Raw genomic sequence first — 19,789 nt, forward strand, 5'->3', positions numbered from 1 at the left:
TAACTCAGAGCCACAACCCGTGCCATACATGCACCAATATGCAACAATTCATATGTACCCAGTCATGGAAAATGACTCAAATGAGAGAACTGCCCTGCCAGATTAACAAGTACTGCCACAACAAAACGCTGAAAATTCATCATACACCGTAGAACCATCACCCGATTCTAACACAAGGTTCATATCTTAATATAACTCTGCTGCAATGCATGACACCATCCAAACGTTGGTCCATAATATATACTTCGAGCCACCCCGCTCAAAAATCAATAACCACAGAGAGGCAAATGACAAAAATTTCACACAAAACCTGAAAGAACATAACCATTACGCAATTGATCATGCAATACCCAAATACTCATCACACTCAAATTTCTCTATAAAGTTCAAATAGAACCGCACCATCTGTGCACATAACCAATGAATCACAAATCCTTGTAGCATAAAGGAGTAACTCACATATCATTTCAGAACACGAATAAGTTCAACATCAACCGAATGACACATCCCTCAACAATAGCAGTGCGGAGCCAACCATTCCGGCTCGGTGTAGAGTACACATCTTAATTGGGCCTACCTATGGACCCCCAAATCAAATCGGGTTACCCACAAATAGATAAAAATCCCTCCGAAAATCCATAATGACTGAATCATAATACATTTTATCATCTGGCTAGCTCCGGCCACAACTTCACAGTCCACAACCATGAAACAATCTGCTCCTGAGAACTTCCAATCTCCAAATCCATAAAACACGCGAATCACCATATTTGATTCCATCTCCACCGCCTGAATGCCTAACACCTCTCTCATACACGATCATCCCACGAGAAATACTTTAAAAGTTCTTCCGTGCCACTTGACAAAATTTAAATATCAGCAGTCTATCAACCATGTGAGTACCGTAATGCTAATTTATACATCCGTAAGTCAAAATTAATTTGATTAAGTCCACACAATTTATAGGAATTAATTACATATCCGAATACTAATATTTTTCACAAAATCCGAAATTATGCCCCAAAAATTACCCGTGGGGCCCACATCTCGAAATCCGACGAAACTCACAAAATACAACAACCCATCCAATTACAAGTTCAACCATACTAATTTCACTCTATTCTGACTCCGAATTGGTATTCAAACTCGAAAAATTCATTTTGTGACATTATAAAAATTTTCTTCTATTTCTCTTGAAGATTCGATAATCTTACACCAAAAATGAAGATTAATTCATGGAATATAATCACAAGGGAGTTAAGAACATTACCCAAGTTGTACGAAAAATTTTCTATCCAAAATCGCCCAACCCGAGCTCCAAAATCCGAAAATGGGTGAAAATATCAAACCCTCGAATTTAAGGTTCTGATCCAGCGATTTCCGCATCTGCGGACAAGATTTGCGCACCTGCGCCTCTGCTTGTGCGAGCAAAACGTCACATTTGCGGACTTCACTCGACTGCCTAGTTTTCGCTTCTGCGCGCATCCGTCCATATCTGCGCTCACGCAGGTGCAGAATTTTCCCTCGCACCTGCGACCAATGCCTCACAGCCCTCTGCCCGCATCTGCACTCCTTCTCGCGCAGGTGCGATTTCACACCTGCGCACCTCGCTTCAGCGCACCCCTGCTCGCACTTGCGAGCTCGCACCTGCGACTGCTTTTCCGCAGGTGCGATTACACCAGAAGGCTTCAGTTCCAGCAGTCTTCCAAATTCAAAAATCAATCTGTTAACCATCCGAAACTCACCCGAGGCCCCCGGGAGCTCAACCAACTATATCAACAAGTCCCATAACATAACACGGACCTACTCGAGGCCTCAAATCATACCTAACAACCTAAAAAATACGAACTACACACAGATTCAAGCCTAATAAATTTTCAACTTTCCAAATTCTACAAACGACGCCGAAACCTATCAAATCACGTCCGATTGACCTCAAATTTTGCACACAAGTCACATTTTACATTACAGACCTATTTAAATTTCCGGAATTGGATTCTGACCCCAATATCAAAAAGTCAAACCTCCGGTCAAACTTCCCAAAAATTCAACTTTCGGCAATTCAAGCCAAATTCCACTATGGACCTCCAAATAATTTTTCGGAAACGCTCCTAACTCCAAAATCACCATACGGAGCTATTGGAATCATCAAAACTCATTCCGGGGTCGTTTACACATAAGTCGATATCCGGTCGCTATTTTAATTTTAGCTTTAAACCTTGGAACTAAGTGTTTCAATTCATTCCAAAACCTCACCGGACCCAAACCATTTACCCGGGCAATTCACACAACAACTGTATAGTATAATTTGAACAGTAAATGGGAAAATGAGGTTATAATACTCAAAACGACCGGTCGGGTCGTTACACACTTGTTATATAGATAGTATAATTATATCGTATACGTAATTTTAATAAACACCATACTTACCTTCATTGGAAATCGTCCAGTTTTCGACATCATCCTCTGCAAATAATAATGATTAATATTAGAATTGGGTAGATAACATAGTTGGAATTGTTAATACATTTTCACATGAACGATAATTGTTGGGTTTTTATTTACATACCTTGGAACATATATCTTCATCTTCATTTTCATCATGATTTTGTAGGCTTGATTGCATATGACTTGATGCATGAAATTAAATATTAATAATTTTATATATATGACTATGAGTTGGTGTGTTCTTCTAGTGACATACCTGGCATATCACCATCAAAACTGACATCTTCAAATTCTGAAAAGGAAAGTAAAATATTAATATTTAGCATAGATTATATTTCATGTTTATCAAGCAAAAGTATAAGTTTTTTTGAAATACTTACCTTGAAATAGTAGGAGTTCATTTAAACTAATGAATTATTTTGAAGTAGCACGACAAAAATAAAATCCACACATGACCATAATTCCAAAATTTTAACATACAGATATAGTTAACAAAATAAACAGATAAAAGGCAGCAAATAAAAGTTTTACCTTTAAAAAAGCTAAATAGTCTTTTGTTGGCGAGTCATGCATAGGAGGTTAGAGTATATAACTTTATAACTTCATTATTTATGTGGAGAGTCGGCGTAGAGGGACACAAGTTTGACATCCTTAAATTCTAATAACATGCAATTTGTATTTATCAGCAACTCATGTTATATATATAAAGTTAAGTGAAACAATAACCTTGCAATAATGATAGCTCATTTAAATCTGGTAGAAGATGATTTGAGTGCACATCTAAAGTAGACAAATCATATGGCAAATCTTGTTCTTGCAGTGAAATTGGATATTGCACATGAGACTGGGATAATGAAATGTGGCCACAACTCTTTATGGGTTTACTACGTAATCGACTGGAAATGTTAAAAATTTGTTATATCTGTTAATGGTTGTTTTGTTTTCCCTTTTTCAAAAGCATTCCATCTGATAGCAGCAGGATCAACAAAATCTGTAACCACAAAAAAAATAAAAAAATCATCAAACTGTTAAAGTGGTAAAAGTTAGGGAAACTATCAAAGCAATAAGGGATGTGATGCGAGTAAGTGTTCTCTTTTTATAAATGTACTCCTATGTTGATAGTGCAAACTGCAAAGTGTGTAAAAAGCGGGAAAGAAGGAAGGTTGTAATGCGTTGACTATCAACATTAGTTCCTGAGTTTATTAAAAGAATTTAAGAACAATAAAATATAATTACTACAGACTACTCTATATAATATGAATAAACTAATCAGAGCGATATCTAGAGCCAATAACCATACTCAAAGGTGAGTATAAAATAATTGAAGGTCTGAGTTGAATTGTTGCTTATCTGTGCTTGCAACTTATTAAAGATAGTATAAAAGCGACAAATTATCATGATTTACCTATACAACTAATTATCAAAAGAATTTCAGTTTACAAATGTTAGCTATATTTAATCATCTTTGTTGATTAAAAAGGTATTTCTTTTATCTTATTCATAAATTACTTTTGTTAAGATCTATAACATATTCCAAATTTCTTATTTAACATTCTTGCATGTAATATAGATCATTTACACAAATAATATGCAAGAGCTTTGAATGTACGCAGAGGAAGTAATATCATCCAAATCACATATGAAAAAATGACAGAGGTACATAGGATATTTTTTGATAAGGCAGACGTATATAAGCTATTAAAAGTGAAAACTCATGTAGAAGAGAAATATATTTTTGATTATCCTTCTAAAGGAACACTAATAACAAAAGCATGTTGATAATAAAAGGTGAACTTTAAAAAAACTTAAAGGTCTTTTTCTTTCCATATTTTTTAAGCTTAATAGGTATAAGTATATAACTTTATAACCATATTATCTATATAGAGGGCCTGTACAATGGCTACAAGTTTAACTTCCTCAAATTCTAATAATAAGTTATAATAATATGCAATAAGTATTTATGAAATACATGTTATAGAAATAAAATTAAGTCAAATAATACCTTGCGATAATGGTAGCCCATTTAAATCCGGTAGAAGAAGATTTGTATGTACTTCTGAAGTCGACAAACCAAATCGCAGATCTTGTTGTTGCGTAGAATTCGGATATTGTGCCTGAGACTGAGACGATGAAATATGTGCACAACTCTTTATGGGTGTACTACGTAACCGAGTGGGATTTTGTGGATTTATTATGTCAGTTAATGGTTGTTTCACTTTCCCTTTTTCAAAAGCATTCCAGTAGGATCAACAAAGTCTGTAAACCATAAAACAAAATTAGCTAACTGTTAGAAGTTTTCCAAGAAACTATTGAACCGATGACGAATGTCGTGTCATGACATGTCATGTTTTACTTATAATTTTATTCCTATGTTCTCAGACCAAAGTGCGTTTAAAGTGTAAAAAAAGGTTATACTTCGTTGACCCTAATTCAAATCAAGGAATTTAAGAATAATTAAAAATAGTTCCAACAGAGTAATCTATACAACATAATCAACTAATCTAAACAATGTTTAAAGCCAACAACCCTCCGTAAAGGCAAAAATATGAGTAATGAAGGGCTGATCTGTTTTGTAGTTTTTCTCTAATTGCAACTGACTACATGTATAAACGCGACTAATAAATAGGATAGACCTATATAACTATTGTCAAAAGAAGTAAAAAAATGCTTTTAGATTCAATAACTGCACAAGAAGTATGGGATGGTCAAACAGAACACATATGATAACAAATTATATAGAGTGCATAAAGTACATAATTTTCTCTTCATCATTAGAATGGACACAAATAATATGCTACAACTTTGAATAGTTAAAGAAACTTAAGGACTTGATCAATAGTTTATGGCATAATAAGAAGGGAGGGAGAAAGACGAATCAAGCAAGAAGAAGGAAAATCTAATTTACGGCAAAGAAAATAACAGAGTACAGCTGTATTGTAACAAACGGACTGCATAACATACATATTTTTCTGTTTTTCATATGTCACGACCAGTTTTTAGTGTTAGTAACTTTAAGTACAATATTATATAATTTTATATTAAAAATCTGTAAATAGTGATGATAACAATTCATACCTTTGTTGTTTGAAGAATATTTAGGCCGTTTCTGGTTCCGTATATCATATTCTATTTTTTCATGCGAGTTCCCTATGTTCTTTCATGTCAAAGTGCCGTAGAAACAAAATTTGGTGTGAGAAGTTGTAGAGTCTTATGGAAAAGCAAAGTCAAATTTGGCGGGCTACATGCTAACCCTCAGTGTGATGAATCTGATGCACAACAAACTCTATTTTCTGGTGATCTCATCTGATTCAATTCAACGAATTCTGAAGCACCTACAACAGGCTTGAGAACAACACTATTTCCTAAGAGAAAGTACGAGAAAGTACTGACAAACCTAAAAGCATGAGACTCTTGGATACATATCACAAAAATTTACAGCCGTTGAGATTGGCAGTTGATCGGAATTTTTGGTGAGAAACTGAATTTGGTGTGAGAAGTTGTAGAATCTTTTGGAGAAGAGAGAGTAGTTGATAAAATGCTGCGCCTATTTTGCATTAGATTGGGGTTTTTGTATTTTAAATCCTCTTGTTTTGAAGTAATATTTTTATTTTAGTATAACTTTCACGAACACTCATGTTAAGATGAGTCTATACGGTCAAAATAGATTTCGGCCTTTCTATGTTCGATCGAGTTCGAGTGGCAAGAAACCGGAGTAGGATTTTGGGAGTGAGCTCCGAAGATAGTACAAACGAGCCTCGAGTCCGAAGACTGCTCGAGGAGTCGGCTCGATAATCTTATCGAGCCCTTGACCAAATCGATCCGCAAGGCATTGCTTCGAGGTCGAAAATGCGCCATGCCCATCCCGAAGGTCGAGCTCAAGCCAAGACCAAAGGGCCGACCCAGTAACGAGTTCGAGCCAATATCGAGCTCACAGACAAGAGCCGTTACAACCGCACCAAGAGAGAGAATCTTGGCAGAAATCGAGAAACAGACAAATCATCATGGGTCCTCCACTATTTGTTTTATTTTATTATAAATAAAGTAATGACCCTCTATTATAAAGGATGAGATCCTTTTAAGCTATGGACACTGAATAGATTGGAATAAAAGATCTTTTCTCATATACAAAGATATCTCCTTGTGCTTGTTTTACTTCATCTTACTCATTCTTTCCGTTCATCATTCCCATTCTCATAGTCAAGAATACTCGTATTGCTATCTTTGTATCAAAGGGTATCACGTATCATTAGAACCGTACATAAATTTAACGTTATCTGATTTTTCGAGTAAACAATTTGGCGCCCACCATGGGGCTAAAGATTACTGTGATTATTTGATATAAACCTGCAGTACACACCAGTTTTACAACCTCAAATCAACAATGGCTTTACCTATCGACCACGAAGCCGGCCTTCAAAATGAAAACAACAACTTGGCACCCAGGGCCTGAAGGCCACTTGACGATGGCACTGAGGCTCGAATCGAAGTACCCGAAATTCGAGTTGAAGTACCATTGGATATCAATTCACAAATAACTCTGGAGGCGAATCAGCGTTCCGAACCGAAAAAAAATATTCAGGGCGGTACTCGATCCGTAGCCCGAGACACCTATAATACGAGGGAAATCGGAGCCAGCTTACGTATGATCTTCGAGATACTACAAGCCCAACAAGTAGCAATAGCCTAGTTATAGAGCCAAACTCATATACAAAGCAGGCCGGATTCCAATCCGCTTCGGGGAATCACCCCCAGAACGGAGCCCGCCATAGTGAAATAAAACGAGCAAGAATCGGGGACCACTCCTGAAATTACTAAATTGCTCGAGGAACTCACAAAACAAGTCGAAGCCAACGACAAGAGAGTGGAAACATACAATGCCAGGGTCGATAAAATCCCCGGGGCTCTACTAATGATAAAAGGGCTTAATTCGAAAACATTCATACAAAAGCCTTTTCCCTCGAGTGCGGCCCCAAAACCAATCCCCAAAAAATTTCGTATGCCCGAAATTCCCAATTATAACGGTATGACCGATCCTAACGAACATGTCACCTCTTACACATGTGCCATCAAATGTAACAATTTGGGGGATGATAAGATCGAATCCGTGTTGTTGAAAAGGTTCGGGGAGACCCTCTCGAAGGGAGCAATGATCTGGTATCACAATTTACCACCAAATTCCATCGATTCTTTTTCCATGTTAGCAGATTCATTCGTAAAGGCACATGCTGGTGCCATAAAGGTTGCAACAAGAAAATCATACCTCTGCAAAGTAAAGCAAATGGGTAATGAAATGCTGAGGGAATTCATATCCCGATTTCAAATGGAACGCATGGAATTGCCAAGCTCAACGAATGGTTGAGAAGGGGTGTGATGCGTATCTGGCCTATGTAAGAGATGTTAGTATTGATACTCCTACCGTGGAGTCAGTTCCTATAGTAAGGGATTTTCCCGATGTATTTCGAGCGGATCTTCTGGGTATGACACCCGACAGGGATATTGATTTTGGCATTGATTTGTTACCGGGCACTCAACCCATTTCTATTCTACCATATCATATGGCCCCAGCAAAGTTGAAAGAATTAAAATAACAGTTACAAGAATTTCTTGATAAGGGTTTTATTCGGCCTAGTGTATCGCCTTAGGGTGGTCCTGTCTTATTTGTAAAGAAGAAGGATGGTTCTATGCGGATGTGTATTGATTACCGCCAGCTGAACAAGGTTACCGTGAAGAACAGGTATCCATTTCCACGTATTGATGACCTATTTGATCAGCTTCAGGGTACTACAATATTCTCTAAGATCGACTTACATTCAGGCTATCATCAATTGAAGATTCGGGATCCAGATATCCCAAGACTGCTTTCAGGGCTCGGTACGGTCATTACGAGTTCCTTGTAATGTCTTTTGGGATGACCAACGCCCCAGCGGCATTTATGCACTTAATGAATAGTGTATTTCAGCCCTATCTTGATTCTTTCGTCATTGTGTTTATTGACGACATTCTGGTGTATTTCCGGAGTCGGGAAGATCATGAACAATACCTGAGGACTGTCCTTCAGATTTTGAGAGAAAGGAAGTTATATGCAAAATTTTCAAAGTGTGAATTCTGGCTTGATTCAGTGGGATTTTTGGGCCATATCATTTCGTGCGATGGAATCAAGATAGATCCGAAGAAGACTGAAGCAGTGTAGAGTTGGTCCAGACCATCCTCAGTTATGAAAATCCGGAGTTATTCTTGGTTTGGCAGGGTATTATCACCGATTTGTAAAGGGTTTCTCTTCTATTGCTACATCTATGACCAAATTAACCCAGAAGGGTGCTCTGTTCAGGTGGACCGAGGAATGTGAGGAGAGCTTCCAAACGCTCAAGACAGCTTTGACTACAGGCCCAGTATTGGTATTACCTACAGGTACAGGGTTTTATACTGTGTATTGTGACGCATCCCGTATTGGTCTCGATGCAGTGTTGATGCAAGATGGTAGGGTGATTGCCTATGAATCCAGACAGTTGAAGGTGCATGAGAATAATTATCCTGTACATGACCTGGAGTTAGCAGTTATTGTTCATGCCTTAAAAGTTTGGCGGCATTATTTGTACGGTGTCCATTGTGAGGTCTACCCTAATCACCGGAGACTACAGCATCTGTTTAAACAGAAGGATCTTAATTTGCGGCAACCCTTGGTTAGAGGAGCGTCCACGACCACACTCTGGTCACAGATGATTGGGTCGTACAAGCTTTCACCTAAGGGTTGAACGAGCTAAGTTTGACAGCATCACGTCGGCTGAAACAAAATTTGATCGAGTATCCAGCAATAACTTGGGCAGATATACACAACCGATATCAATCAAAAATTAGGTCAAGGATGACCAGTTGGGAGCTCCGTATGGACCCGTGCATTAGAACATGACAGCTACTAAAAACCAAAGGGAGATTGACAAAGAATAAAGGTCGAACAGAGACTGATATCAACCGTACGTCGCAGATCGGATGAACAACGGTTCAGCACGCAATACAGTTCGGAACAATGAAAGGATTTATCGAGGGCAAAATTCTCGGGGACTTATGAGCAAGAACGACTTTGATAAATATGCCGATCCTATAGAAGCACCTCGGTTATCAAAGTATAACTTCAGCGTTGGTGCACCCGCCATCGTGTCGGCTATCGGACGCATCAAAGACACTAAATGGCCTCGACCCATGCAGACCGATCCTGCCCAAAGGAATCCCAATCAAATGTGTGAATATCATGGCACCCATGGCCACAGAACGGAAGATTGCAGGCAACTGAGAGAGGAAGTAGCCCGCTTATTTAACAAAGGGGACCTTCGGGAATTTCTGAGTGATAGGGCGAAGAACCATTTTAAAAATAGGGATTTTGGCAAGCAAAATGAGCAAGAAGAACCGCAGTATGTCATTCACATGATCATCGGCGGCGTCGATACCCCTCAGGGACCAGTGCTTAAACGCACTAAAACATCAATTGTGAGGGAAAAACGATCTTGGACTCAAGATTACGCACCCATAGGGACTTTGTCCTTCGATGATGAAGATGCAGAAGGAGTCATCCAACCTCATAACGATGCACTGGTAATATCCGTACTCATGAATAAAACTAAAATTAAGCGTGTGTTAATCGATCCAGGTAGCTCGGCCAATATCATCAGATTGAAGGTCGTAGAATAGCTCGGCCTACAGGACAAGATCGTACCAGCAACTCTGGTTTTAAACGGATTCAATATGGCATGTGAAACTGCCAAAGGCGAGATAATCCTACCAATAAACGTGGCCGGAACCATCCAGGAAACAAAATTTCACATGATCGAAGGGGATATGAGATACAACGCCCTTTTCGGAAGGCCATGGATCCACAACATGAGAGCTGTACCTTCGACCCTACACCAGGTTCTCAAATTCCCAACATCGAGAGGTGTCAAAGCAGTGTACGGTAAACAACCGGCCGCAAAAGAAATGTTCGTCATTGAGGAAGCAAAATCAATGTCCTCGCCTCCGCCGATAAAGGGATCGGGCTCAGAAGGAGAACATGACACCAAATAGCAATCACAGATGTCGGCTTTGACCCAGCCAGATAACCAGAAGATCGAAGAAGATGATGATCAAAAGGTCCCTCGATCTTTCATGATTCCCGATGACTCCGACGCCACCAAATCAACAATTGAAGAACTAGAGCAAGTCACACTAATCGAGCACTGGCCCGAGTTAAAGGTATACTTGGGAACGGGGTTGAGCCCCGAACTCAGGAAGAAACTTGTTCAATTTCTTATCGAGAACACTGGTTGTTTTGCCTGGTCCCATTTAGATATAACAGGGATCCCACCGTACATAATGACGCATCGGCTAAGCTTGGACCCTAGGTTCAGACCGGTGAAGCAAAAGAGAAGACCCCAGTCCGAGGGAAAGCACTCATTCATAAAGGACGAGGTAACCAAACTTCTCAAGATAGGGTCCATCCGGGAGGTGAAATATCCCGAATGGTTAGCCAACGTAGTTGTAGTGCCTAAAAAAGGGAACAAACTTAGAATGCGTGTGGACTATAAGGATTTGAACAAAGCATGCCCCAAAGATTCCTTTCCACTGCCCAACATCAATCGCATGATCGATGCCACGACCGGCCACGAGATCCTCACTTTTCTCGATGCCTATTCTGGGTATAATCAAATCCAGATGAACCCGGAGGACCAGGAAAAGACTTCATGTATCACCAAATATGGAACATATTGTTACAATGTAATGCCCTTCGGGCTAAAAAATGCAGGAGCTACTTACCAACGCCTAGTAAATAAAATGTTCGAAGAATAAATAGGTAAATCAATGGAAGTTTATATTGATGACATGCTAGTTAAGTCCCTGCTCGCAGAGGACCATTTGACCCATTTGCAGGAAACGTTCGAGATTTTAAGGAAATACAACATGAAGCTCAATACCCAAAAAATGTGCTTTCGGGCTCGGTTCGGGCAAGTTCCTCGGCTTCATGGTATCGAATCCGGGAATCGAGATTAACCCCGATAAAATCAAGGCCACCGAAGACATCATCATCGTGGACATCGTAAAAGCTGTACAAAGGCTAACGGGACGGATTGCAGCCTTAGGCCGATTCATTTCGAGATCATCAGATCGAAGTCATAAATTTTTCTCTCTACTCAAAAAGAAGAATGATTTTTCTTGTACCTCGGAATGCCATCAAGCATTAGAGGAACTCAAACTCGAACCCACCCCTACTTCACACTCCAAAATCAGACGAAAAGCTTTGCTTGTAATTGGCAGTATCGAAAATCGCCGTAAGTGGTGTCCTAGTTCGAGAAGAGCAAGGTACGCAATTTTCCGTTTATTATATAAGTCGGACCTTAGGAGAAGCGTAAACTAGATATCCGCACCGAGAAAAATTGGCACTTGCACTGATAAGCGCCCCTTCGAACGTGAAGGGGTCCGGGCTAGGCATAATTTTGAAACCACCCACAGGTAACACTATTAGGCAATCTATTAAAACTACCAGGTTGACTAACAACGAGGCCGAGTATGAAGCTATGATTGCAGGTCTCGAGCTAGCTAAAAACTTGGGAGCAGAAGTCATTAAAGATAATTGTGACTCTTTGCTGGTGGTGAGTCAAGTAAATAAAACCTTCAAAGTTCGAGAAGGTAGAATGCAAAGGTATTTAGACAAACTTCTTGTCACTTTGCACCATTTCAAATAATGGACTTTACGGCATGTTCCACGAGAACAAAACAATGAGGCCGATGCACTTGCGAATTTGGGATCATCAGTAGAGGTAGATGACTTGAGCTCGGGGACTGTCGTTCAACTTTCAAGATCGGTAATCAAAGAAGGTCACGCTAAGATAAATTCTACAAGCTTAACCTGGGATTGGAGAAATAAGTATATTGAATACTTAAAGAGCGGAAAGCTCCCATCGGACCCTAAAGATTCTAGGGTCCTACAGACTAAAGCTGCTCGATTCACGTTGGCTTCGGATGGAACACTATATCGAAGGACATTCGATGGACCGTTAGCAGTATGCTTAGGTCCGGGAGATACCGATTACATCCTACGGGAAGTGCACGAGGGAACTTATGGGAATCACTCCGGTGCCGATACATTAGTTCGAAAAATAATCAGAGCAGGGTATTATTGGATCGATATGGACAAAGATGCGAAGGAATTTGTTCGTAACTGTGACAAATGTCAAAGGTTTGCGCCAATAATCCATCAACCCGGAGAGCAACTTCACTCAGTCCTATCCCCATGGCCGTTCATGAAATAGGGAATAGATATCGTCGACCCTCTGCCATCGACCCCAAGTAAAGCCAAATTCATATTATTTATAATTGACTATTTTTCTAAATGGGTTGAAGCGCAGGCGTTTGAGAAGATAAGAGAGAAAGAAGTTATAGAATTTATTTGGGATCATATCGTATGCCGATTCGGGATACCCGCCGAAATAGTATGTGACAATGGGAAACAATTCGTTGGCAACAAAGTAACAAAATTCTTCGAAGATCACAAAATAAGAAGGATACTATCAACACCATACCACCCCCAGTGGGAACGGACAGGCCGAATCAACAAACAAAACTATCATTCAAAACCTAAAGAAGAGGTTGAACGACACTAAAGGAAAATAGAGAGAAATCCTGCCCGAAGTCCTTTGGGCATATCAGACAATGTCAAAATCCAGTATGGGGGCCACCCCATTCTCCTTAGTATATGGGTCCGAAGCATTGATACCAGTCAAAGTCGGTGAACCCAGTACCCAAAATTCATGATGGAAGAATCAAATAACGAGGCTATGAATACCAGCCTCAAATTATCGGACGAAAGACAGAAGCTGCTCTCGTCGAATTGGCAGCCCAAAAGCAGCGAATCGAAAGATATTATAATCGAAGAACCAAACTTCGCCATTTCAAGCCCGGGGACTTAGTGTTAAGAAAAGTCACCATCAATACCCGAAATCCGAATGAAGGAAAATTAGGACCAAATTGGGAAGGACCATATCAGGTTCTCGAGAACGTCGGAAAGGGATCATGCAGGCTCGGCATTATAAATGGCAAACAGCTATCAAACAGTTTGAATGTGTCACATCTAAAACGATACTACTGCTAAGGTACAACCCTTCCATATTCATTTACATTTCAAAACTGACCCTTGCAGAAGTCCTAACAAGAGCTAAGATGGATCCTTCGCTTGAAAGCACGCATTGCACTCTTTTTCCCTTAGACCGGTTTTATCCCAAATGGGTTTTTCGGCAAGGTTTTTAATAAGGCAACCAACGATCGTGTTGCACTTACAACAGTATCCGAGGCCTTTGTACAATCGACCTCGAATACTGGGGGGCAATTAGCCCTCAAATATATCAAGTTCTGATACAAGAAAGTTATTTCGCAACAACGGGGTTCCAGTAGGAAATGTTGTAAGAGACAAAATGGTCAAAACGAACCATGCTCATATAGTTGGCCCGAACCCAGACCTACAAATAAAGTCCTCCTCTTTTACCGATATCTTATATCCAAGAAAAAATCCTCTATTTGGAGATTTATTATGCAATCAGAATTAAGATAAACTCGATCACTAAGCCTACGGGCTACTTTTATTACGAGTTCGAGCAAGAACTCACTCGACCATTACGCCTACGGGCTACATTACTTCGAGTTCTAATCATTCACTCGACGACTAAGCCTACGGGCTACTTTTATTTCGAGTTAGAGCAAGCACTTACTCGACCATTATGCCTTCGGGCTACATTACTTCGAGTTCGAATCATGCACTCGACGACTAAACCTACGGGCTACTTTTATTTCGAGTTCGAGCAAGCACTCACTCGACCATTACGCCTACGGACTACATTACTTCGAGTTCGAATCATTCACTCGATGACTAAGTCTACGAGCTACTTTTATTTCGAGTTCGAGCAAACACTCACTCGACCATTATGCCTATGGGCTACATTACTTCGAGTTCAAATCATTCACTCGACGACTAAGCCTACGGGCTACTTTTATTTCGAGTTCGAGCAAGCACTCACTCAACTATTATGCCTATGGGCTACTTTCATTTCGAGTTCGAGCGAGCACTCACTCGACCATTATGCCTACGGTCTATATTACTTCGAGTTCGAATCATTCACTAAACGAATAATAAGCCTACGGGCTACTTTCATTTCGAGTTCGAGCGAGCACTCACTCGACCATTACTCCTACGGGCTATATTTCTTCGAGTTCGAATCATTGACTCAACTAGTAAGCCTAAGGGTTACGTCACTTCGAGTCTGAAAAAAACAACAATCAATCATAGAGACTACGAAGTCTAAATTTGATTAAATTATTAAGATCCTTGTGAAAACATTTGTAAGGCACGTATAAAGTCTTCACGAAACAGAAGCAAGTCGGCCAAGTTGTCTTTATACAAAATTATCTACATCATTGATTACAAATGTAAACAATTAAGAACTAAGCTTCCTGGTCATCCTCAGGGGCGTTTGCTTCTCTGTCAGGCTCTTCCCCGTCCTCGGATCCGCTCTTGCTACCGTCATCATCATCATCATCGCCATCAAAAGCCAAGGCTTCAGCTTCAACTTCGAGCTCTTTAGCCTTTTTTATCTCTTCAGTAAGGTCGAAACCTCGAGTGTGTATCTCCTCGAGGGTTTCCCTCCGAGACCTACATTTAGCAAGTTCGGCAACCCAATGTGCTCGAGTGTCGGCAGTATCCGCAGCCTTTCGTGCCTCCATCTGAGCAGCCTCGGCATCAGCCCGATACACGGCAATGGACTTATCCGCCATGACTTTCGATGACTCAACCTCCGCCTTGGCCTCAGTAAGCCGTGCTTCAAGCTCCTCGATCCTCTTAGCTTGAGCCGAACCCTTTTGATTGACGTTTCGAAGCTGAACATCGGTCGATAATAATTTGGTCAAAATGATTTCTTTTTCCATAGCCAGGCGGTCGATAGTCTCCTTCCACCGATTACATTCAGCTTTGATTTGATCAACTTCTTCCCGAAGTAACCCGATCTTTTCAACCTTTTGCTGCAGCTGAGACAACGAAGGGTTAACTTCCACAGTTAAGTCAAACCCGTACTTTAACAGAATGAGGCTCACCTTCTTATCGAGTTCGTCCTCTTCTTCACGAACCTTAGCCAAATCCGCTTGGAGGTCCTTTATATCCTCGTCCTTTTGGCTGCAAAGAAGCCGCAGGGTGTCTCTCTCCCCCGAGACCTTCTGAAGCTTGACCTCACACTGGCTAAAGTCGACTCAAAACCTACTAATGGCCTGCACAGTAGGGAAAGAACACAAGTCAAGTTTGGAAAAGAACAAAGAAACCAAGTATAGTAAAATCATTACCCGAGTAATGACACATTAGGCCTCTTCTAGAAGAAGAGAAGCATCACCAATATCGGAAGCATCATCGACTCCAGTAAAGCAGTCCCGAAAAGGGTCCCCTACACTAGAGCCTCCGCCTATATCGGGGGTCTTCAATTCTCGAGCTTCCTTTAACGCCTCCTCAGAAAAGGTTGGAAGGGAAGACGAATGACCCACTGTCATAGCCCCAAGCGAATCAGTCGGGGTGATCTAATCAAGACTCAGGATTCCAGGACCGACCCTGACCGGTACCGCCGCCATCGGCTCAGGGGCTCTGGTGACCTCGATATCTTTTGCAGATCGGATCACCAAAGCCGAGGCATTGTCTTCTTCTTCTTCTTCTTCTTCTTCTTCTTCTTCTTCTTCTTCTTCTTCTTCTTCTTCTTCTTCTTCTTCTTCTTCTTCTTCTTCTTCTTCTTCTTCTTCTCGTTGGATCGAGTCAATCGGAGGAGAAATTGCCTTCCTCCTCACCCTTCGAGTTTTGGGCTTGGGATCCTCTGACCAAGAGGCAGCTTTTCGCTTTTTATCTGTCCTCGGTTTCGGGACCGGGGACTTGGTTCCTTCTTCACCGCTCGAAGACCTCAAAGCAGCATCCTTGGTTACACCTGCATGAAAGGAAATCGGTGATGAATGGTGCACAAAGAACACTTCGAAGGAAATGAGAAGTAAAACCTTACCATGATTCTTGGCCTCCCATATACCTTTTGCCAAATCACGCCAAGCGCGTTCGGCATAAGAAGAAGTCGAGGCTAACTTCCGAACCCAATCCTCGAGGTCGGGTACCTCTTGTGGCATCCAAGGGGTAGCTGTATATCGGAGAAAGACATCAGAAAAAATCGGGAAAAGATACGAAAGGCAACATCTTATGAGAACTACTTACGGTCGAAATTTCATTCCTCAGGGAACGACATCTTCTCTTCCGGAATAAGGTCACGGGTCCTCACCCGAATATAACGGCCCATCCAACCCCGATTCTTGTCTTCGTCGATGCTCGACATCAAAGCCTTCGATGCCCGACGATGAAGTCTGATTAGTCCTCGAAAGATTTGAGGCCGATACAATCGTATGAGGTGATTCAGGGAAAAATCCAGCCCCCCGGCTTTGATGGAGAAGAAGCGAAGTAGGATTACTATACGCCATAGAGAGGGATGAATTTGACCGAGGGTGACCTGATATCTTTTGCAAAAATCAATGATCACCGGGTCGACGGGACCCAATGTGAAGGAATAAGTGTAAACACTTAAAAACCCCTCTACATGGGTGATGGCGCTCTCTTCGGGGGATGGAATTTGCAACACAACCTCGGAACCCCAGTTGCAGTCTTTCCTAACGACCTCGAGATGACCCTCCGTTATAGAGCACATATACATCGATACGTGCTCGCATCGACTCGGAACAGATGAAAGATTCTCAACCTTAAAATCGATCTTCAGAGTACACGGGCCGGGAACATAGTCGTAGACGGACGGCTCCACCGACGCCTTATCGCCGGACGACTGTGAAGAAGAAGCTTTCTCCTTCTGAGGTACAGTTTTTGAAGTTTTAGCCATTGATATGAGAGGAAGAAAAGCAAAAGAAAGTGAAAAATTGACGGCACCAAAACTCTGGTGTAGATGGCTCTGCAAGCAACGAAATAGAGAGAAAAGATAAGAGAATTTGGAAGAGTGAAGGAGTTAAATTGGTAAATGTTAGATGGAAGGGTTATTTATAGGCTCGCATCATGACGGTTCAATATCAGAGGTAGCCGACCACTATCTAACAAGCATTAAATACCTTGAAGGACTAAATCGATGGGACAACTATCACATACATTATAATCGATCCCTGTTAAAACGTCAGTTTATAACCCGATCGAACCGTCGAAAATCGTATCGATTCTCACCGCATCCTTCATGAGAATCGAGGGGACTATCTGTATACGGTCAAAATAGATTTCGGCCTTCCTATGTTCGATCGAGTTCGAGTGGTAAGAAACCGGAGTAGGATTTTGGGAGTGAGCTCCGAAGACAGTACAAACGAGCCTCGAGTCCGAAAATTGCTCGAGGAGTCGGCTCGATAATCTTATCGAGCCCGTGACCAAATCGATCCGCAAGGCATTGCTTCGAGGTCGGAAATGTGCCACGCCTATCTCGAAGGTCGAACTCAAGCCAAGACCAAAGGGCCGACCCAGTAACGAGTTCGAGCCAGTATCGAGTTCGAGCCAGTATCGAGCTCACAGACAAGAGCCGTTATAAACGCACCAAGAGAGAGAATCTTGGCGGGAATCGAGGAAGAGATAAATCATCATGGGTCCTCCACTATATGCTTTATTTTATTATTTTGTTATAAATAAAGTAATGACACTCTATTATAAAGGACGAGATCCTTGTAAGCTATGGACACTGAATAGATTGGAATAAAAGATCTTTTCTCATATACAAAGATATCCCCTTGTGATTGTTTTACTTCATCTTACTCATTCTTTCCGTTCATCATTCCCATTCTCATAGTCAAGAATACTCGTATTGCTATCTTTGTATCAAAGGGTATCACGTATCCTTAGAACCGTACATAAATTTAACGTTATCTAATTTTTCGGGTAAACAATAAGATTTGGAAAAAATGAGGTTAATTTTAACTCTTTAGTAACACGGTGCAGCCTCTGCAACATGTCGGCATATATTTTGGCCTTTATATACGTAACTTGTCTCTTTCTTTTTAAATTTTAATATTTCTTAAAAATAATTATTACTGTTAAAAAACAAAGTGCAGTTTATTTTCCCTTTAAATTCTCAAAAGCAACATGTCAAAAACACTAAGGAAGATAAGATCAACAGACAGACAAATGGAACATATTCCTGCAAAAAAACTTCCTTTTTTATAACATTTATTAGTTCAGTTTGATTCTTCGATTTATTTAAATCTGAAGTTGAATAATATTGGGTCATATTTGCATTTTATGAACAAAGATTAGAACCTTGTAACTAACACTTGTGGTTTAGTACTTCTATATTTGATTAAGCTTTTTGGTTAAAATAGCACGGATTAGCTAGTTTTCGGACTTGTCATTCAAAAATAGCTGGCATTTGTCAAGTCATTGAAAAATAGTCACTATTTTGCTACAACAGAGACCCGTCCAGCATAATATACTGGAGTTTGGTGCACATGTGTATGAACTTCCAGCATATTATGCTGGACCGGTATGCTTTGTTGGCTCCAGTATAATATACTGAGTTCCAGTATACTTATATTGGAGTTCCAGCAAAGTATATTCGAACTCCAAACTGCAGTAATAATATACTGGAGTTCCAGTATACTTTGCTGGAACTCCAGTATACTTTACTGGAACTCCAATATAATATACTGCGGACACTGCAAAGTATACTGGAACTCCAGTATATTATATTGGAGTTCCAGTAAAGTATACTAGAGTTCCAGCAAAGTATACTGGAACTCCAGTATATTATACTGGAATTCCAGTATATTATGCTGGAGTATTTTTCGGATTTTGAATAGTGTTTTCGTTCAGATTTATCTTTACATGAAAAGTGGCTAAATTTCAATCACTTTTGAAACTGTGACTATTTTTGAATGACCATTTATAAATCTGGCTATTTTTGAATTTCTCCCGGCTTTTTGTATCAACTTCCTAATTAGCTACCTACTATTTCTTCTAGCGTGTGCCTATATTGTGTCTTCAGTTTCTTCTCCTCTTTGAATTGGGGTTGGTTTAATATCTTATTTTCTCTTTTGTTTTCAACGATTAAACTAAAATTCAAATGTTGGAACATAATTTGTCATAAAGTTATGCTTGTTTATTATAATTTTACATGTTATTAATACTCCTTGTAATAGAAGACTTTCGTATTACTGCTATTTTACTTAAACTATGAGCTTGAAAGATGCTTTGATTTGATACTCCAACTATCAATACATATTCATAGACATATAGAGTCACCAGTTATAATATGTTGCTCTTTGGTATTAGAAATTTCTC

The 19,789-nt window shown here is 40.3% G+C and overlaps 1 protein-coding gene across 1 annotated transcript; it reads right to left on the bottom strand.

The window, feature by feature from the left end:
* Nucleotides 1-16,023: 16,023 nt before the first annotated feature.
* On the bottom strand, nt 16,024-17,363 carry LOC138905000 (uncharacterized). The gene is made up of 2 exons (XM_070193502.1): nt 17,252-17,363; nt 16,024-16,418 (listed from the first exon to the last, which is right to left on the bottom strand). Exons 1-2 carry the CDS (start codon nt 17,361-17,363, stop codon nt 16,024-16,026), a joined length of 507 nt encoding a protein of 168 aa, XP_070049603.1.
* Nucleotides 17,364-19,789: the final 2,426 nt, after the last annotated feature.

The sequence above is a fragment of the Nicotiana tomentosiformis genome, chromosome 2 (assembly GCF_000390325.3).
Source record: "Nicotiana tomentosiformis chromosome 2, ASM39032v3, whole genome shotgun sequence".
NCBI lineage: Eukaryota > Viridiplantae > Streptophyta > Magnoliopsida > Solanales > Solanaceae > Nicotiana > Nicotiana tomentosiformis.